Source organism: Myotis lucifugus, unplaced genomic scaffold, assembly GCF_000147115.1.
Source record: "Myotis lucifugus unplaced genomic scaffold, Myoluc2.0 scaffold_524, whole genome shotgun sequence".
Lineage (NCBI taxonomy): Eukaryota > Metazoa > Chordata > Mammalia > Chiroptera > Vespertilionidae > Myotis > Myotis lucifugus.
The window spans coordinates 140,558-163,365 of record NW_005871572.1 but is presented as its reverse complement, the minus strand read 5'-3'; the positions used below and the strand labels follow the sequence as shown (position 1 = coordinate 163,365).

Genomic DNA, 22,808 nt, shown 5'->3' with positions numbered 1-22,808 from the left:
CAGTGGATAGAACGTCGCACTGCAGACTGAAGGGTTCCAGGTTTGATTCTGGTCAGGGCACATGCCTGGATTACAGGCTCAGCCCCCAGTGTAGGGCATGCAGGAGGTAGCCGATCAGTGATTCTCTCTCATCATTGATGTTTCTATCTCTCTCTCCTTTTCTGAATCAATAAAAATATATTTTAAAAAATGAAATCATGCACTGGGGGTCTATTGACCCTAAGTTAGGAACTTCTCCCTTATAAAGAGTAAGTCTCAAGCTGACTTAGAAATCTTCAAACCTTATGCGAGTCATGTTATTGTGTATGAACTCCCAAACACAAGTTTTTTCAAAATTAATGTTTTAAGTTCAATTTATTAAAAAAAAATATGTAATGTAGGTTCTTATGGCTCAAAATTCCAAAGGAATATGGTACACAATCCAATGTGTTTTCTCCTAGATCGGTGGTTCTCAACCTGTGGGTCGTGACCTCTTTGGCAGTCAAACGACCCTTTCACAGGGGTCGCCTAAGACCATCCTGCATATCAGATATTTACATTACGATTCATAACAGTAGCAACATTACAGTTATGAAGTAGCAACGAAAATAATTTTATGGTTGGGTCACAACATGAGGAACTGTATTTAAAGGGCCAGAAGGTTGAGAACCACTGTGACCTAGATCATCTTTCAGACGACCCCACTCCTTCTACTCCTTAAAGGAAACTAATATCATTTTTTTCTTGTGCCAAATGACTTTCATTCTAATTACCAGATACTATCATGGAAAAAATAAACTATATATAGTTTCAAAAAATTCATATTAAAAACAACAACTGCCTGGTTCTTTTTCCCCCCACCTTACCAATAAGATATCAGACTAAGGAAGGAATCTTTTAGGGTGCTCAAAAACCCTGTTTTTAGATTACTATGACTAATATGTCTTTTGTTATTAATTGAGAAGTTATTTATGACTTCAATTTGAACTAATAATATGACACACAAACTATCTTGGAAATGTCAGTTAATTACTTGAAATGTAAATATTTCTTCCCAAATCACTTAAGTGCCTAACCGGACTTTTCTACACATCAATAAATAAAGATAAACAAAAGAAAAATGGGCAAAAAAGAACAAGACAAATTCAGAGGAGAAATAGAAATGTTCAATAAATATATAAAGATACTTAAATTCGCAAGTAATCAAAAAATTCAAATTTAGACAGGACCGTTTTATTCACCCATTAAATCAGCCAAAAAATAGAGTGGTAGGAGGGTAGAGGGAAATATGCTGTTGTGGCCCACTGACTAGAGCAGCCGTGGGCAAACTACGGCCCGCGGGCTGGATCCGGCCCGTTTGAAATGAATAAAACAAACAAACAAAAAAAGACCGTACCCTTTTATGTAATGATGTTTACTTTGAATTTATATTAGTTCACACAAACACTCCATCCATGCTTTTGTTCCGGCCCTCCGGTCCAGTTTAAGAACCCATTGTGGCCCTTGAGTCAAAAAGTTTGCCCACCCCTGGACTAGAGTATAACTTGGCACAACTTCTTTTAGGCAATTAAATTGTGATATCAATATAGTCTTCACCCCAATAATTCCATTTCTAAATATCTATTCTGCATAATACCTGCCCATGTTCCAAAAAATGCATGTATAAGAATGTTTGTTGCAGCAATACATGTAACAAGAAAATTGGACATAATTTAGACATCAATAGAGGGATTATTAAACTATGGAATGTTATGCAGAAGCTTAAATGAATTGGGTTACCCTCTACGTACCAAGAAGGAAACATGTCTAAGATATATTGTGAGGTGAAAGAATCAAGTGGTAGTATGTTACCATTTATGTTTAAAAAAATGTAAAAATCACACAACATACCTATTTTGCTATCGGTAAATATGTATGTAGGCAAATATGTGGGAAAAGGTCTGTAAGGAAATATAGTAAACATAGAGTAGCAGTTGCCTTAGGGTGGGGATGAGGGCACAAATGGGGTTTTCACTATACCTGCTATTTCATTTTTATATATTGAGAAAACTAGAGGCCTGGTGCACAAAATTCGTGCATGGCAGGGGGGAGGGTCCCTTAGCCTAGTCTGCACCCTCTCCAATCCAGGACCCCTCAGGGGATGTCCAACTGCCTCTCGCAATCCAGGACCACTGGCTCCTAATCGCTTGCCTGCCTGCCTGCCTGCCTGCCTGCCTGATTGTCTCTAACCCCTCTGCCTGCCTGCCTGATCACCCCTAACCACCTCTGCCTGCCTGCCTGATTGCTCCTAACTGCTCCCCTACTGGCCTGATCGCCCCTAACTGCCTCTGCCTTGCCCCACACCTGGGGCCCAGGATTCTCTCCTCTGGCCGGTCACAGGCACCCGGGACCAGGACTTCCCTCCAGCTGGCTGGCTGCAGGGACCCAGGACCAGGGTCAGCTTCGCCCGGGCTGGCCACAGCTGCAGGGGTCCGTGGGCAGGGGGCTTCGCCCAGGCCACAGCCACAGGCGCTGGTGCCCAGGACCCCGGGGCGTGCGGCTTGTCCCTCTCCTGGGCTGTAGCCTAGCTGGTCCCATTCCTCTCTCCCCACTGTTGAGTGTCTGAGCCATTGTTGCATGACGGTGTGACAACCATTTGAATATTAGCTCTTTATTTTATGGGATAATCATGTACTACTTGTTATCATGGAAAATAAGTTTAAATTGACTCTGATTTTAAAGAGGGCCTACCACATTTAATTTTTAAAATAAACAGAATTGCAATCAATAGACGTTGATTTGGGATATGGAGGGGGAAATACCTTTCCTCAGACCTATTGACCTCAAAATTCTGGACCAAGAAGGATCGTACAATGCAGTTAGTTTTTTAAATTCATTTTTGGAGAGAATATACTCACAGTTTCTCAACCAAATGGTATGACTTCCACGTATCTTTACCAACGTAAGAAATAGCATTTCCTTGCAAGTTTCTGTGAAGAAATACAGTTAATATGAATAGCTAAGAAATGAATGAACAGAATAAATAAAACAATCATGGCAACCTTATGGGGAATATTCAAATGTAGAAAACACCAGCTTTCTAATTTCCACCGCTCTCAGCTTCCCAGTTTGCACAATTAATAAAGACATAATGTGGGGCCACTGGCACACTGAGGCATCTCCTCAGAACCTGAACTGTTTTTCTTGGATAGGTAATGCCAGTTAATTACTTTGAATACATTTTCTTTTCCAAAATCACTTGTGTCTAAAATGACTCCTACAAGTCAATGAGAAAATAATAATTCAACAGGAAAATGGCAAAAAATTATCATTTTAAGAAAATAAATGTAAAGAAACCTTATGCCAGGCCACAGGAAAGCATTGGCCTAGTGCTCTCTTTGGAAATCTCTCCAGGTGTTGGAAGGATAAGGGCAATTAGAAATGAGAGGACTAGTATGGACATAGACATATTTGACAGGGAAAAGCACAAATCACTGAACAAGGAGTAAAGTATTACCTCCGTAGAGGGAAAATACAAAAAGAAAAGAGAGAGAGAGATTGGAAGGATAGACACAAACCAAAATAGTAACAGGAGTGGTAGAAAGGGTTGCGTGGGATTTTCACATTATATCTTTTAATACTTCTGTGACACTTAAAAACAAAACAGTAAGAATGTGTCCGTGAATTGCAAGTGTTTTTTTTTTTTTTTAAAAAAAGCTGTTAAATTCCTGAGGTTCAGTTTCAAACACTAACTCTGTGGATGACTTTGCATCTTTACCTTTAGCTTTTCCTCGTCCCTCAGCAACAACTTACCTATTCAGTTTACAGACACATTTTTCAGGAAGTCTGCCTGCCCCTCTGCCCAGTGGACATCTCCTCTCAAGCAGAAGCCTTCTTGCTGCTTTATGCTCACCAATGAAAGAAGCCCAAACTGAGCTCACCTCCTCAAACTGGCTCTCTTTCACAACTGCTGTATGCCCACCTGTCATACCACCATCATTCTCCTCATCAACCAGGACAGAAATTTTCCAGGGTCATATTTGATCTTTCTCTTTCCTGTACATCCCATCCACACTCCAGTCAGTTACTAAAGCTTGTCAGTTCTTCCTTTATAGTGTTCCGAGGATTTTCTTTCTACTCCTATCACAACACTCTGATTCAGCGTCTTCTCACTGGACTCCTAGAGTATTCTACTTGGTCTCCCTCTGAGTCAAGATTTCCTCTCTGGATCACTCTACCTATGGAATCTAAAATAATCCTTTTTGGTATTTTTTTTAAGAGAGAAGAAGGAAGAGGGATAGAGAGATAGGAACACCAGTGAGAGAGAAACATCATGGATCGGCTGACTCCTGCATGTCCCCCACCAGGGATCAAGATAGGCCCTGACTAGGAATCGAACCAGTGACCTCTTGGTTCCTGGGTTGATGCTCAACCATTGAACAACACAGGCTGGACAATCCTCTTATTTTACTCATTTGTCTCTCTTACTTGAAAATTTTCAGTGGGTCTCCTTATCTCAGTGTAACTTCCAGACCTCTAGAGCTGATAGTCAAGAGTTTTCTTAATCATATTTTTCACTGCTTCCTAAACCAATTCTTTATAACCAGACTGGTCTATTAAGTCCTGATCACTCCTGCAGCCATGCCTCTGTCTAGACCAGTGGTTCTCAACATGTGGGTCGCGACCCCTTTGGCGGTCGAACAACCCTTTCACAGGGGTCGCCTAAGACCATCCTGCATATCAGCTATATTACGATTCATAACAGTAGCAACATTACAGTTATGAAGTAGCACCGAAAATAATTTTATGGTTGGGTCACAACATGGGGAACTGTATTTATAAGGGTCAGAAGGTTGAGAACCACTGGTCTAGACTGTACTCACTAATTTTTCTCTATTTACCAAACTATAGCCACCCTTTAAATCCCAGCTAAAGTTCTAGCTTATCCATGCAGCTTTCCCTAACTTCCACACCCCAGCAACTGCAGATTCTGCTGAATTACAGCACATCTAGCCTTTATTTCTTTTAGAACTTAATATATATTTCACTTCCTTTTTTATGCACATTGCCTTTCTTCCCACCTACCACTGTCATATTCCATAGACAATGTCATACTTCTGTGGCCCCCACAGTACTTAGACCTAGGTTGGACACAAAATGGGTGATTTATATTGAAAGCCAGGGGGCAAAGATGAGTTCTGGATATGACTGAGGGATCAATAATAATAGCTAACACATACATATGTTAGGCACTTATACAAATACTTTACATATATTAACTCATTCAAAACTCAAAATAATACTAAAGATGGTAACTATCCTAATCTTCATTTTAAAGTTGTGGAAATTGAGCCCCAAGACTAATAAATGGCATACCTGGCTCTAGATTCTCCTCTTAACCACTTTATTGTATCACCACCAATAAGATTGGAAGAGGGCCATGTTGCTGTAAAGAGGATGAAGCAAAAGTGGGAGGACAGCAGAGGTTAAGGAATGAAATGATGGGGCTAAAAATATGGATCAGGAATTGACAATTACAAGTAAAAGACTGGTTAAGGGGGAACAATAATATTAAGGACAATAAAGATAAGGAATAGTTGTCAAACGAAGATAAAACCAGAAAGTCCGTCAAAGTGGGTGGGGGGAGATGAGGAAGGCCCAGGAAGACCTCAAGGAAAAGGCTGCCATGTCAGCCAAGATGCAGAGATTAAGTGAAGAAAGGCAATTCTTACAAGATGGTGAAGGTGCCGTTGTATATGCCGGGCTCTGACACAGGCACTTTGTTGAGCTTCTGATTTGTGCCAAAACCAATACACGACAGTGTCCCAATACTGCAGGTACAGAACTCACATATGTTCATGGTGGCACTCTGTTCAGTCATTGGAGGTACCATCTCATATGAGTCTGGTTGCCGAGTTCTGGCAACGTCCATATCAAAAGATAGAGCTGAGACCTCAGACAAGGTTGGCTGCAGAGCCTGAACAGGCTCTGAATATGGAAGTGTCATTTCAGGGTGCTTTGGAGGAGCATCAGTTACCAAAGTTGGTTCTGGGGTGATGGTGAGTCCCAGGTCCAAATGTGGAAAGGTTGGCTGCTGAGAATGAACAGGCTGTGGACGTGGAACTGTCACCTCAGAGTGCTTTGGAGGAGCTGTAGTCTGCTGCAGGACGTCAGCCTGTGAAATAGGTTTAGCTGAGCTCTCCTGCTGGTATGGAGGGTAGATATTTTCAGTTGGCCTGGGAGGGTAAAAAGAGACCTCCTTGTCAGTTGAAGGTGGTTCATTCTTCTTAGGGGTCTTTGGCTTTATCAAAATCCCCAGATCCACATCATCAACACTGATAGACAACACTTCATGCTGAACTTTACCCCAATCTGGAAGTGAAGATATTGCTTCGTGATGTACTGAAGGTTGAGCTTCAACATCCATAGTGGATTTTTGAAGTTGACCTTGACCCTTCAGATGGACTGAAGAAGTTTGTATATTGGCTAGAGACACAGGAGGTAGAGCTGAGCTCTTTGAAGATTGAACATATTCAGGGTAGGGTTGCTGCTTATCTTGATCTCCTTGGTGGTGGGACAAAAATTTCGAAGGCTCTTGGGACACTGTAGACTGAGTTGAGGCTTCTTGTTGGGTTGGAAGCTGAGTTGAAGCCTCCTGAGGTTTCGGAGAAGGTTCCGTTTTCTCAGGGGCCTCTGCAAGTACAGCTGAGGCATCATGGTTGACAGAAAGAAATTCAAGGTTTGCAGGATTTTGCTGATCCCAAGACCAGGGCTCGGTAGGTCCCAGGGGGATGGAGGTCAGCAGGCTAGAGTCCATGGCCACCTCCGGAATCGGAGCTGCCTGGACCTGCAGCCACAACAGCTGCCACAGGAACAGGAACTGTGGGGCCCACATGTGCAGCCCGGACATGACAGGCAGAGGTCCGGGGCACAGTGAGCCACCAAGGCGAATGGGGCAAGGAGAGTGACCCAGAAGACTGGGGCACAACGAGCGATCCAGGAGACTAAGAGCACAGTGAGCGATCCAGGAGACTGGGGCACATACACGCAACCCAGATAAATGGGATGCAAGTACCTGCGCTGAGCAGGAGCCCAACAATTTGCAGCCATGTCACAATTGGCAGCTCTGTCATGCATGTGCTCCTTAGCAACCAAGCACCCCTCCCCCACTTCAAGTTCCAACCTTTATTTAGGCAATCTTTATTATTCTTGGACTGAAGTGACTATAGAAAAGTGAGCCTCTTCCCCAAAATCACCAGGGACCAAGTGGTTCCTTTCACCTGCAGAAAAGATAACTATCTCCCTCTGGGTCTCCCCTCCCCACTCACAGTGAGGCAGGATTTGGACTGCACACTTGGGTGGCCCCAGAGCCCAGGCATGGTGGGATGTGGGGAGGGGGTGTAAAAGAAGGTGGGAGGAGGGGAGTATTGAAGAGCTTTCCAAGGAAGTCACAGGGCCTGGCATCTCAGGAAATTCAGAAGAGCTAGTCCAGTCTGGCAATCTGAGCTCCCCTTCAAAGCTGAAATCTGAGAGAGTCTTACTCCCAATGGCCATACTGCTTCCAGGAAAAGTAGCTGACCTACAAAATACACCAGTTAGAGTGGTGTGGAGTGGGACACACTTTACAGTTCAAAAATGTTGCCATTTCCTCAAAATTCTCAGTATTCATGTCTGATTCTTTGTTTTGTTTTATTTTGTTTTTTTTTGTATTCTTACCCGAGGTTATGTTTATTGATGAGAGAGAGAGAGAGAGAGAGAGAGAGAGAGAGAGAGAGAGAGAAAGGGAGAGAGATACCTTGATGTGAGAGAGAAAGAAACATCAATTGGCTGCTTCCCATACAAGCCCCAATCAGGGATCGACCTGCAATGTCACGCCCTAACCAGGAATTGAATCAGGCTACTACTCCTTGGTGCACTTGGTGCTTGGGACAGTGCTCCAACCAAAAGAGACACCCAGCCAGGGCTCCACGCCTGGGTTTTTATTCACCACTCTATTACACAGGGGCTACCATTGTGTAGTGATGACTCCAAAATTCCTGTAGATGGCGTTTTGGAGGGAAAGAGCATCTGAAACCAACTGAATAACCCTTTACAGTGGTATGGGAAAATGTCCCCCTCCCACCTTGGCTCAACACAGCCATTAATCTAGAAAAGTAACAATGCCACTTTTCTGAGGTCTACCCTGTGAGCACACATGGAGAAAATACTTAGGGTGTTAAAGACAGCATGTTAAATAATTTTTTTGAAATACTGTAACTGGCATCCAATTTGCTTCCTTCACAGCCCTTTTATAATCTATTTTACTTTACTCCTTGTTTGTTGTCTGGCACAACCTCCAGTATGTAAACTCCAAGAGAAAAGGGGCTGCATCTTATTCCCAGTGTCTAATACATAGTAATGGTTTTTATTTATTATTATTATTATTATTATTATTTTTAGTAATGATTTTTAAATGGAACTCATTCCAAGATTAGCCTCATATGCGGGTGGATCTCTTGTTATAATCAGGCTTCTGAAAATTTTAGCATCAATACTAAATCCCATCTTCATGTATTTCACAGGAAGACAGATTTCTTAAAGCCCAGGACAATACTAGAGCTTTTGCTTTCTGTAGTCATCAGAGATTGCAAATTTCAATTAAGTATTCTGAGAAGTCCCACACAGGCTAAATGCAAGAACTATTCTATTTCAGCTCTAGCTGGGTGGTTCAGTTGGATGAGCATCGTCCTGTACATTGAAAGGTTGTAGGTTTGATTCCTGGTCAGGGCACATACCTAAGTTGCAGGTCAATCCCCAGATGGGGTGAATATAGGAGGCCGCTAATTGATGTTTTTCTCTCTCTTTTTCTCTTTCTCCCCCTCCCTCCCTCCTTCAAATCAATAAACATATTCTCAGGTGAGGATAAAAAAAACAGTACAAAGGACTCGTGCCAATATGTTTAGCTAAATCAATGGCCTCCACGATTTTTACACTGAAGCCATTTCTAAACAATAGGGGATAGAGAATGATAACAAATGCCTCTTGAACACACAACAAAATGTGCTCATCTTCTCTAGAGAAGCTTCCCTAACCTCTCCTCCAACTGTATCCTGCACCTCCCTCTGTGCTCCTACAGCTCCTGAGCTACCTCCATCATGTCACCTGTAACATACCTACTTGATTGCTTCCCCCACTGGAGAGTGAGCTCCTTGATGCAGAAAACATAGTATGCTTATCTCTGTGTACACAGTAGGTGTTTAATAAGTATTTGTTTAATAAGTGGCAGTCCAAACTATCAGTTTTAATGAGGGGGCGGAGGGGAATGATCGGTAACATAGACTCAGGATGTGAACTCCATTTAGCTAAGTGAAGTAAGAATGAACTGGGCATTCTCACACTCTACTCAAAATGGGATTCCCAAGCCCTAATGAGGTGATAATTCCCCTCCTTTCCTGCCCTCAACCCCCATACCCAGTGGATTTATTGCAAGGGATACTATTCTAGGACCTAACTCTTTCCAGTTCAGGAATGTGAAACGTGACAGCAGGAGTCAACCCTGGTTCTAGGAAGCTCCAAAAGCACTCTGTGGGTCACCCACCCTCTCACTGCAAGGAGACCTCTGACTCAAGGTAATATAGAGGCTTCCCCTTCTATGCCTTCGACTGGCACTGTGCTCATAACTCCATTCTGGGCACTTTCACATCTATTGTCATTTTGTCCTCCCAGCCTCTGGGAGCTGCAGGTAGGACTGGCAACTCCAGCAGTAATATGGCCTGGCAAAGGCCCTGCCTAGTACTTTTTATTCCCCCCCAGCATATCCATATCCATGGTTTTATCTGATCCCAATCTGTTTTGTATAGGATAGGAAGCAAAACCTAGAGAATTTAACAGAATTGATCAAAGTCACACAGGATGTGTGTTAAGACCTAAGATCTTCCAACTTCTGGTCCAAAGAGGACCAAACTTCCTTAAAAGGTATGACTTTCTGAGATGGAACATACAGGGAAACTCTGAAGGCATCAGACTCTCAAATAGACTATAAAGATGCTGAGGAGCGGGAAACAGAGGTGGCCAATCTTGACATTCTGTGTTCTCCAGAAAGACAGTGCTGAGATGCATGAGTGTTGGGGAGAACATTGGGTGTTGGGGCCGAGAGCACTAGCCAGAAGAAGGTGGAATGTCTAGATCTAGAGAATTCTTTGCAAGCAACTCCTGAGATTGGAATTCCAAGGTGAGCTGGAACACATGATCATTTTGCCAAGATCATAAACCAAAAAGGGGTAAATCCTTTGGGTTTTGCCAATATAGTAGCCAAGTCACTTGGGAGAAGTGAGATTGTAGATTGAAGAAACAAGTACACAATTATCCAAGTGCAGGGTTCAGGATGGAGTCTGGAGGACAGTGAACTGGTTGAAGTAGTTCATCTGAGCAGCCACACTCCATCCCTCAGCCAGCCAGCCCCACACCTCTTATAGTAGAAAAGGCCTTCAACCCCATCACAGCCTGTTCTTTGGCAGTCAAGGGTGGAGGGCAATGACTTCAGGGCAAGTTAAATTCCTGACAGAAGTTTAAAGTGTCACTAGTATTTGACGGGTTCAAGCAAACCTTCAGGATTCTTTATGAAGCATTTTACCTGGCCCTGATCCACCCCGATTGGGGCTGGGTGGGCTGGATCCTACCCATGCACAAATTTGTGCACTGGGCTGAGTCTTGGTTTCCATGAAATTTGAAGGTAGTAAGGGATGTGGCCAAAGAGGGAGGCAGAAGTCAGGTCACAGAAGAGAAGCTTCCATTTCATGCTGGAAACGATGAAGAGTATTTGAAGGATTTTTCAACAGAAAGAGACAAGAGATTGATTTGCACTTTAGCAAAATCACTTTGGATGCTGTGTGATGATGGGACAGATTTGAGAGGGGCAAACTGGAAGAAAATCGAGTTGATAGGACACTCTTACAGATGTCGGGGAGGGAAATGATGAGGGCCTGATGTGTGACTGGCAGTGGGAATGGTGAGAAGCAGATATACTTAATTTCAAAATGCAATCAAGTCACTGATTGAATACAGTAGTTCCCCTATCTGTGAGGGATATGTTCCAAGAACCCCAGTGGATGCCTAAAACCTGTATTACTGAGCTCTATACATACTATGTTCTTTCCTATACCACATGCACACCTTTTCACTTAAAGGAAGCACTTGACAGCTTCTCTTTGACATATTCCAATTGCCAAGGTCACCACTCTTGTACTTTGGAGCCATCATGAAGTAAAATAAGTGTTACTTGAACACAAGCACTGTGATTCCAACAGTCAATATGATAACTCAGTTGGCTACTAAGTGACTAACTGGCAGGTAGTGCATACAGCGTGGGTACACTGAGCCAAGACATGATTCAGGTCAGTGTGCAATTTAAAACTCATAAATTGTTTACATATGAATTTTCCATTTAATATTTTGGACCACAATTGACCATGGCTAACTAAAACCAAGGAAAGTGAAACCGCAAATAAGGGGGGACTACTGTAGATGAAGGAGGTGAAGTGGAGAGATGAGCCAAGGGTGACTCCCAGGTTACTGGCTTGGAAGCTGGGTAGGAGGAAATGCCTTTTAGAGAGTGGGGAATAAAGAAGGAGCACAGGGACAAGGGGAAGGATCTAATCCAATGCCCACCTGTATGCTTTGATCTACTGTACACACACAGAGGAGCATGACAAGAACTCAAGATAGAGAAGCAGAGAGAAGGAGGTGCATGGAGACACTGTCTCTCTAGGATGCTAGAAAGGGGTTCCCAGGACATTGTTTCTACCTACATGAAAGATGGAGCCAAGTCTGCTGCAACCTGACTCTGGGCCACACCTGAAAAAAGGAGGATGAGGCTGGACCATACAGGGGCAATGTTATCCGTGAACCATCCATGGAGCCTCTGCTCTTGAAGGGAGAGAGCTGAGATTGACACCTGGGGAAATGAAACTACAGAGCCAGAAACTGAAGTGAAACCAACCCAGCAGGGCCAGGGCTTGGGAAGCAATGAGGAGGGGAGCAGAGCAGGACTAGGCAGTGATGTTACAGAACATGAATTGTTTAGCCGGAATTCCCTGTACTCATGGCTGGACGACTCTGCTGGACTGACATGGGGCCTCAAAGAGGCTGGAATGAGTCAGAAAGCTACAGCACAAATCAAGCCCCTCCATGCTGAGGATCCACCGGGTTGACTGCTGGCTACTTTCTGCCACCACTGCCTAAGAGGCCTTGGGTCATCCCCAAACACGAAGACCTTGACTCATGGCCTTCCTGATCTTTTCATTCCTCTAGTACAGCGGTTCTCAACCTGTGGGTCGCGACCCCTTTGGGGGTCAAACGACCCTTCCACAGTGGTCGCCTAAGACCATCGGAAAAACACATATATAATTACATATTGTTTTTGTGATTAATCACTATGCTTTAATTATGTTCAATTTGTAACAATGAAATCGGGGGTCATCACAACATGAGGAACTGTATTAAAGGGTCGCGGCATTAGGAAGGTTGAGAACCACTGCTCTAGTATTTCAACTCCATAGTGGGACACATATTGTTAGTCAAATCAGTAATTTATTCATTCATTCACCAAATATTTATTAAGTTCCACTATGTATCAGGTGTGGTTACCATTGGAGAAACATTAGTAAATAATGCACTCAGTCAAATATTAAAATGACCAATTCTATTTGTGTGATTGTAGGCACATCAATTTCACATGGGAATATCAATTTACTACCTAGTACAGTGGTCGGCAAACTCATTAGTCAACAGAGCCAAATATCAACAGTACAACGATTGAAATTTCTTTAGAGACAAATTTTTTAAACTTAAACTATATAGGTAGGTACATTGATATTAACTTAATTAGGGTACTCCTAAGGCTTAGGAAGAGCCACACTCAAGGGGCCAAAGAGCTGCATGTGGCTCTCGAGCCACATTTTGCCAACCACAGACCTAGGAAATTTCTAAGATGCTTTTCAACCATTTCAAGTCTCCTAAGACTCCATCACATTATTCATTCAACAGAATAAGGCAGAATAAGCACATACTTTGTACATAAGCATATAATTTTCTAATTCAAGTAAAAACTCATAAGACAAAGGGCTATTTCCTGGATATAGGATTGAAATGGAAACTCTTTTTTAAAATATATTTTCTTGATTTTTTACAGAGAGGAAGGGAGAGAGATAGAGAGTTAGAAACATCGATGAGAGAGAAACATCGACCAGCTGCCTCCTGCACATCTCCCACTGGGGATGTGCCCGCAACCCAGGTACATGCCCTTGACCGGAATCGAACCTGGGACCTTTCAGTCCGCAGGCCGACGCTCTATCCACTGAGCCAAACCGGTTTCGGCTGAAATGGAAACTCTTACATACACAATTACTAATAAAGAATTTTATATTCAATAAATCACCTTTATTAAAAGAACGAAAGTAGAACCAAGATGGTGGCATAGGTAAACACCTATACTTGCTGCCTCCCACAACCATATCAAAATTACAACTAAAATACATAACAACTATCAACCAGAAGTGCGGAAAAGCTGACTGAGTGGAAGAACTATAACTAGAGATGTAAAGAAGAAAGCGCATTGAGACTGGTAGGAGGTGCGGAGGTGTGGAGGTGCAGAGGTGTTGAGATGTGGAACAGGATGGTACCCAAGTGTGCTGGTTTTTACTTTTTTAATTGGGAGGGAGATACACACTCCTGCATGCTCTGAGCTACAGTGCCGGACGAGACTTTGGGGGACCCAAACACATACGGGGAGAAACTGGACTGTCTGGCATCAGGGCAGGAACTTGGGGCAGCTTTCTTCCAGGTGGAGGTGCTCGCAACAGTCATTGTTCCTGAGCTGGGACCTCCCCAGTGCAGGGATGCCTGGCAGCTATTGCTGTTTGCTCCACCCTGGAGATTCCCTGAGACCCCACCCCACCCAATTTACAACCCCACCCACGCTGTGCACAGCAGCTTTTGCATATGAATGGCCGGTCCTTTCTCAGCCTAAAACCTGTCAAACTGCAGCGGGGTCAGGGAGCCCCAAAGCTATCAAAAGAAGGCAAAGGCCAGACTACCTTGCTTCACAGCTGGGCCTCATCTGGACACTTCCAAACCCCATACAAAGAGGAGGAATCTGCTGATCTCTCTATAGCTCCTGCTGGGTGGCCCCAGGCAGTGGCTGACTTTGCACATCCTTGGAGATCCAAGAGTCAGTGTACCCAGTGGTCAGTGTGAGACCATTCCAGATTACAACTCTTCACATCCATAAGTGACACACTCAAGGGGCAGACTCAGTGAGCACCAAAGCCCCACTGAAGCAAGCCCTGCCGCATAAGGGTGTCTCCTACATAGCATCTCTTCCATTGTAGACACAGCTGGTCCTCAAAGCCAATTGGCTTGGAGGTAAACAAACACAGGGAAGCAGCCAAAATGTGGAGACAAAGAAACGTGTCACAAATGAAAGAAATGGAAGAAAGCAAACTAATGGATACACAGTTCAAAACCACAGTTATAAGGTTACTCAAGAATCTTCTAGAAACCTCTGAGGAACTTAGTGAGACCTTCAAGGATTTAGTGAGAATGCAAAAACAACAACAACAAAAAAAAAAACACAGAAAAGGACCAGTCAGAAATTAAGCATACACTGACTCAAATAAAGAATAATATACAGAGATTCAACAGTAGAGTAGAGGATCCCAAAGTCAAAGGTTTGAAATATGAGGAAGCAGAAAACACCCAACCGGAAGTGCAAAAAGAAAAGGAATCCAAAAATATGAAGACAGTGTAAGGAGACTCTGGAACAACTTCAAGCGTACTAACATCTGAATTATGGGATGCCAGAAGAAGAGAGAGAGCAAGATATTGAAAACCTATTTGAAGAAATAATGACAGAAAACTTCCACCACCTGGTGAAAGAAATAGACTTACAAGTCCAGGAAGCGCAGAGAACCCCAAACAAGAGGAACCCAAAGAGGACCACACCAAGACACATCATAATTAAAATGCCACGGGCAAAAGACAAAGAGAGGATCTTAAAAGCAGCAAGAGAAAAACAGTTAGTTACCTACAAGGGATACACATATGACTGTCAGCTGATTTCTCAATAGAAACAATGCAGGCCAGGAGGGAGTGGCAAGAAATATTCAAAATGATGAATAGTAAGAACCTACAACCAAGATTACTCTACCCAGCAAAACTATGATTTAGAATTGAAGGTCTGATAAAGAGCTTCACAGACAAGAAAAAGCTAATGGAGTTCATCACAGCCAAACCAGTATTATATGAAATGCTGAAGGGTATTCTTTAAGAAGAGGAAGAAGAAGAAAAAGGTAAAGATAAAAAATTATGAACAACAAATACATATCTATCAACAAGTGAATCTAAAAATCAAATGAATAAAAAATCTGATGAACAGAATAAACTGGTGAATGTAATAGAATCAGGGGTATGGAAATAGAGTGGACTGACAATTCTCAGGGAAAGGGGATGTGGGGGGTTGCGGGAAGAGATGGGACAAAGATCTTACATGCATGTATGCAGTACCTATGGACACAGACAATAGGGTGGTGAGGGCCTGGGGTGGGGTGGGAACCAGGTGGAGGGAAGCTATCGGGGGAAAAGAGGGACATCTGTAATAATCTGAACAATAAATATTTAAAAAAAGAACAAAATATAAGAAATAGAGACTATATCAGAAATTCATCATGTTATCACCATCATGTGCTAGGATTTGGTTAAAATCCATGAAGACGTGGAATGAATTTGGTTTAAAGTCAACAAGACATGGTCTAAATTTTTTAAAGAGAAAATGGCATAAATAACACATATAACTCAATGTGCTAAGTGCTATAATCATGGAGGTAGGTAAAAAGGTCCATTATCAGAAAGTGGATGATGCAGCAGTTTCCGTTTTCTTCTTCTCACCCTGCCCAACTCATAGAAGCCAGCTCTCAGAAATTTCATCATGAGTATGAAGGGAGTGCCCAATACACAATTTAAAAAGTGATACCTAGGAAACCCTCAAATATTTGAAATGTATGAAGCAAGAAAATGTGACCTGGATATAAGAAAAGAAATATTCAGTAGAAGCAGAAATAGACATGGCCCTGATGTTGAAATTATCAAATGGGGACTTTTAAAAAACTGTGATAAGCCCAGCCAGTGTGACTCAGTGATTGAGCATCAACCTAAGAACCAAGAACCTAAGAACCAAGAGGTCCCCAATTCAATTCCCAGTCAGGACACATGCCCAGGTTGCAGGCTCCATCCCCAGTACAGGGCATGCAGGAGGCAGCCAATCAATGTGTCTCTCTCTTATAGAAGTTTCTAGCTCTCTTTTTCTCTCCCTTTTTCTCTCTCCAAAATCAAGAAAAACATATTTTAAAAGTAAAAAAACAGTTATAAAATGATTAAAGATTTGGTAGAAAAGGTGATCAGCATGAATGAAGAGATGGATATCTTATCAGAGACACTGAAACCTTTAAAAGAAAAGGAATGCAAGAAATGTAAAATAAGGTCTTATAATTTGAGGTTGCATTACCTAGGCTAACAGCAGATAGAACAGAGAAAAAAGAAAACGGTAAACTTGAAGACAGGTCAAAAGAAAATATCTAAACTGAAACACAAAATATTAAAAAATGTTGTAAATTAAAAAAGAGCACACCCATGATATGTGGGAAAATATCAAACAAAGTAACACACATGTAACTGGAGTACCAGAAAGAGAGTGAGAATGGAAAATAAAATAACATTTGGAGACATATGGATGAAAGGCATCAAACTATAGATTCACAAAGCTCAGGAACCCCAAGCAAGATAAATACAAAGAAAATGACAGCTAAGCACAGCATATTCAACATATTGCTGAAAATGCAAGTGCAGAATACATATTCTTTTCACATGTGCATGGGACATTCATCAAGATACACTATATGCTGGCCAGGGAACAAGTCTCAATAAATATCCAAGAATTAAAATAGAACAGAGTATATTCTCTGACAATAATGGAATTTAGTTAGAAATCAATAACAATAAGATACCAGAACACTCCCAAATATTTGAAAATAAAGAACACAATTCTATATTACCCACAGGACAAATATAAAATTGCCAGGGAAATTTTAAACTAAATTATGAAAACACATCATATTTAAAAAATGGCATAACCTAAAAGAGAATGTATAGGTTTAAATGTTTCTATTACAAAAGAAGAAAGACATGAAATAAATGAATAAGGCATCCACCTTAAAAAGCTAGAAAAACTTGAGCTAATTAAACCCAAAGTAGAAGGAAGAAAATAATAAGATTGGTAAGCAATGACCCAGAAAACAAACAAAAGAGAAAAATCAGCAAAATCAAAGACGAATAATTTGGAAAGATTAATAAAAATTGATAAACCCTTGCTAGTTCTCATCCATTTCTCATAAAGTTCTCACAAATTTCCTATTACTGGTAGAGACCAGCAGCTGTTGTTCCAGCCTGGTGCCATGTCAGGGCCAGTCCTCCTGCCCACCATGGGGGAGAGAGCATACAGGACATGGAGTGGAACACAGCCCATAAACCACAAAGCACAGATATGGGCATGGGGTACCATCCTGGGAAGACCCAGCCCCCTGGGGCCCCACCAGGTGTGCAGGGCCTGGGGAGTGGTCCCTGAGGTGTTTCTGCATAGGCCCAGAGCCAGCAGGGAATTGAGGAAGAGCTCCCTCCATACAAAGAGAGGAAGGGATAGCAGAAGGCAGTCAGCCCCTATGAGCAATGAAAAAAGTCTAGGCACCTTGAGAGTGGGGGACCATTCTTGGCTCTGAAAACAGTCTCTGAGATCCCCAGATCAGAGAGATAGAGATAGAGATAGAGATAGAGATAGAGATAGAGATAAAGATAGAGAATGAATCCCATAGGTATTCTGCTGTAGAATTGTTCCTTTTTTATTATACTAGTACTAGAGGCCCAGTGCACAAAAATTTGTGCACTTGGGGGGGGTGGGGGGCCCTCAGCCCGGCCTATGCCCTCTCGCAGTCTGGGACCCCTCGGGAGATAACAACCTGCTGGCTTAGGCCTGCTCCCAGGTGGCAGAGGGCATGCCCAATCCCTAGGTGCAGCCCCTGGTCAGGCTCAGAGCAGGGCTGATTGGGGAGTTGGGGTGCCACCCTCTGTCATGCACAGAGCACGGTGGATTGGGAGGTTGTGATGCCATCCTCAGTCACGCTCAGGGTAGGGGCGATTGGGGGGTTGGGGCACCGCCCCGTCACACTCAAGGCAGGGTCGACGGGGAGGTTGCGGCGCCACCCCCCTCACGCACAGAGCAGGGCCAATCGGGAGGGTTGGGGCTCCGTACCCTGTCACGCACAGAGCAGGGTCGATTAGGGGGTTGGGGAGCTCCCCCCTGTCACACACAGAGCAGGGCCCATCATGGGGTTGGGAAGCTCCTGCCTGTCACTCACAGAGTAGGGCCGATAGGGGAGTTGGGGCACCGCCCCCTGTCACACACAGAGCAGGGCGGATCAGGGGGTTGGGATGCCGCACCCTGTCACACTCAGGGTAGGGCCGATGGGGAGGTTATGGCTCTACCCCGTCACACACAGAGTAGGGCTTGTGGGGGGGGGGGCATTGGGGCACCGCACCCTGTCACACACAGAGCCGCAGGGCCAATCGGGGTTGGGGAGCTCCCCCCATCCGGCACAGAGCAGGGCTGATCAAGGGGTTGGGGCGCCTTCCCCTGTCACGAACAGAGCAGGGCAGATAGGGAGGTTGTGGCCCCACCCCCTGCCACACACAGAGCCGCAGGGCGATCAGGGGGTTTGGGCGCTGCCCCCTGTCACGCTGATCGCGGTGCTGGGAGGCATATTACCCTTTTACTATATAGGATAGAGGCCTGGTGCACGGGTGGGGGTCGGCTGGTTTGCCCTGAAGGGTGTCCTGGATCAGGGTGGGGGTCCCCACTGGGGTGCCTGGCCAGCCTGGGTGAGGGGCTGATGGCTGTTTGCAGCTGGTCACACCCCCTTCAGGGTGGGGGTCCCTACTGGGGTGCCTGGCCAGTCTGGGTGAGGGGCTGAGGGCTGTTTTCAGGCTGGCAGGTAACTAAAGCTCCCAACCGCTCCTTTTTTTCTTTTTCTTTTTTATTCTGGGTCAGCTTTAGCTCTGAGGCTTGGCTCCAGCTCTTAGGCCTCGGCTGCTGAAAGCAGGTATCTGGTTTGTTTGGGTTCTATAATCGAAACAATGTTTCAACTCCAGCTCTGAGGCCCGGCTGGCTGAAAGTAGGTTTCTGAGGTTTTGTTTAGCTTCTATATTTGTAACAATGTTTCAAACTGCAAGCTCAGAGGCCGGCAGCGGGGAACGTTGGAGTCCTCCATCACTGAAGCAAGCAAGCCTCATGTTCGCTTCAAGCTGCCTGGCTGCCGGCCACCATCTTGGCTGGCAGTTAATTTGCATATCGCCCTGATTAGCCAATGGGAAGGGTAGCAGAGGTATGGCTAATTACCATGTTTCTCTTTTATTAGATAGGATACTTTACCCTCTCACCATTGCTCCCTCCATGTAAGAGACTGGAAAGGTCAGTGTCAATCCCAGAAAGGTATAGGTCCAAACATACACAAGCAATTGAAATTAGACTCTTGAGGGTTTGGAACCTACAAGGAAAGCACCAGAAATGCCAACAGATTGTGCACCTATGTGACCTATCTGACCGAAGTGACCTCAAATACCTCTTCCAGACATATTCTAGGGCTTTGTTTACATTTATTTTAAATTTATGCATGCTATTCTATGGTTCTAATTCCTTTTTGATTTTGAATTGTGTTATTGACTTAGTGTTCTGAGAGATCACATGGGCCCCTCTTACTTCCCTTTATTTTTTTTCCTCAGTCACACAGGGGATTTCGTTGGCTGCAATGAGCTGAGTCTAGGCAGACACTGTAAGAAATTCATCAAACCAGCAATACTTGTTGACTATGAGTACCCAGTTCTGGTTTCTGGGTTTGGAAAGAAGTTTTCCTCCTTCTTCCCTCCCTCCATCCTGGATACTCCCTCCAAATTTTATTAAATATGAGATTTGAGAAGTGTTAATATTAGAGAGGGTGTGGAACAATCCATACATGTACTCTGCTGCTGGGAATGTGAATTAGTCCTATTGCTTTGGAAAAGACTGTTGTCATCTGTAGAGTAAAGGTAAGCATAGCCAACCTTCTCCTACATACATCCTGCAGATACCACTGCATATGTATGCCAGTAATCATTCACAAGAATGCTCATAACAGCCCTGCTGGCATTAGCAAGCATAAAAGGGGGCAAATGAAAAATAAATCGTGGTATAGTCAGACACTGAAATATCAGCAGGAGTAAAAGCAAACATACTACAACTACACACAGTAACATGGGTGAATCTCAGAAGCATAATCAAGAGTGCAGTGTAAACAATATTAGGGAGAGAGATGGCTCAGAGGAAGAAGGGAAAGGGGACAAAATTATAGATGGGTATATGGGTAGAGAGCACAGGGATGCCTGTCCTATTGTTAGCCTTTATTCTCAATCCACATTTTATGTCTACTCAATACTAAATAAAAATAAGTATACAAATCAGAAAAGAACATTTTAAATTTTATATGTGTATAATACCTATAATGATTATATAAAGAAAACTGCCCAGAAAATTGTGCACCAAAATAGTAACAGTGGTAAAAGTGAGCTTTTTCCTCTTCTATGTTTTTCTTCAAAATTCTAGAAATAGCATTCGCCTTTTTTGTTTAAAAAATATATTAAATTACATATAAAAATTTATAATGAAATAAAATTGTTCATAGCATGTCAAAGCATGGGCTATAAAATTGTTGTTGTTTTTTAATTTGGAGAGGTGTTGGTATGATCTCATCTAGGGATAAAAAACACAAAGATAAATCTAAAACTATTACTGTGGGACAACAGGGGATTTTTGTTTACTTCATTTTGCTTAAGTATTTCAAATTTCTCCACAGTGTTGTGTGTGTGTGTGTGTGTGTGTATATATATATATATATATATTTGTATTGATTTCAGATGGGAAGGGGGAAAGAGAAAGAGATAGAAACATCAATGATGAAAGAGAATCATTGATTGGCTGCCTTCTGCACACTCTCCACTGGGGACCGAGCCCACAACCCTGGCATGTGCCCTGATCTGGAATTGAACTCTACCTCCTGGTTCACAGGTCAACAGTCAACCACTGAGCAACACTGGCTGGACTCCACAGTGTGGCTTTTAAAATAATGAATCATAATGAAAGCTTTTGCTTTGTCTTGTTTTGTTTTAAGAAGGAAGTGCCAAAGGCTCAATGCTTGCTTAAATTCATAGAAGACCCAATGCATCTTGTTCATGCTAAATCTCTGATACATGGACAGTGCTCAGCTCATAGTATGCATTCAATAATTATTTATAGAATAAACGAATGAGTAAATGAATGAGTAAATGAATGAACAGAGTGTTAACTGAAGAGGTGGAAGAACACTTGGTTTCCAGTTTATAATGTACCTTCTCCATCCATTACAGTCTAGAAAGGGCACAATTCCCATAGTTAAGAAGACAATGAAGCCTAACGTGGGAAGGAAGATTGTTTGGCATCTCATTCCTTGCTTGAATGAAGTCCTTTCTAGCAGCTGAGACAACATACAGTTAGAGACTGATAATCCTGGATATTGGAAGGCAGAGAAGTTATAGAATATTGAAGACAAGCACACAGCAACCAGCTTTCCAAAGAGGAGGGGGAAAGAAGATGGATTCCATAAACTTAAGACTGGTTAGATTCTCTACCTATGCAATTCTTGGTAAGAAACCCTTTGTTGGCAATTTAAAAAGGAAGTATTCATGCAACCAGCTTTCCAAAGAAGGAGGGGAAAGAAGACAGATTCCATAAACTTAAGAGTGATCAGATTCTCTACCTATGCAATTCTTGGTAAGAAACCCTTTGTTGGCAATTTAAAAAGGAAGTATTCATGCAACCAGCTTTCCAAAGAAGGAGGGGAAAGAAGACAGATTCCATAAACTTAGGAGTGGTAAGATTCTCTACCTATGCAATTCTTGGTAAGAAACCCTTTGTTGGCACTTTAAAAAGGAAGTATTAATGCAAGTCAGCATGGGTGCAGCTAGGGTGAATCAGGCTGGATGGACGAATTCCCTCTCTGGTAGCAGGAACATCTGAGGAAGGGTGGGGTGGAAAGAGCTACAAACAAAATATCTGATCTTCAGCACTAAACAAAAGTACCCTGGGATCAAACAAGAAAGAGTAAAATTCAGGAAAGTGATATGCAATCTAATGTTAATCATCATCATTGCTGTATGGGCCAGTGTGCAAAAACAAAAACAAATTTTGAGCCTTAATCTCCCCCAAGTTCCCCTCCCCCATTCCCGTCCTTCTCCTTTGAATTGGGAAAGTAGAGTCAGTTAAGCAAGACTGAAGCTCCAGAAGGAGGATGGATGTTGCCTACCAAAGACCAAAGCTTGAAAGACAGATGACAGTGTTCTCAGTAACTTTGTAAGACCCACCCAATGGTACACGTCAGCTTCGTCCATCCTCTTGCCCATGTGTGTCTCCTGCATCCGCACATCGGATGTTCTTGTAGCCATGGAGACAAAGGCCAGTGACTGCCACTCTCCCCCTCCTGCACACACAGTAGCCCACAGTCTGTAGAGAGGAGAAAGACAGTCATCAGAGGCATCCATCTAAGTGTCAGTTTCTCTCCCTAAGTATGCTCTCAATTTGTTGAGAGAAAGAAGGCAGTTCAGGCCCTCCTAGAGGAGGGAGAATGAAGTCTAAGGGGGAAGGAATCCATGGTCTTTTCTTCCCTGGTGTTCCTTAAACCAACTGACAAGTGTTCTTGTTAAAT

At 43.2% G+C, this 22,808-nt stretch overlaps 1 protein-coding gene across 1 annotated transcript in view; it reads right to left on the bottom strand.

The window, feature by feature from the left end:
* LOC102425823 (leucine-rich repeat-containing protein 37A-like) overlaps positions 1-22,808 on the bottom strand; it is a 133,887-nt gene that overhangs the window by 33,894 nt on the left and 77,185 nt on the right. The window contains exon 14 of the mRNA XM_023745212.1: positions 2,877-2,948. Within this exon, the coding sequence (XP_023600980.1) occupies positions 2,877-2,948 (72 nt within the window). The remainder of the gene's footprint in view (positions 1-2,876; positions 2,949-22,808) is intronic.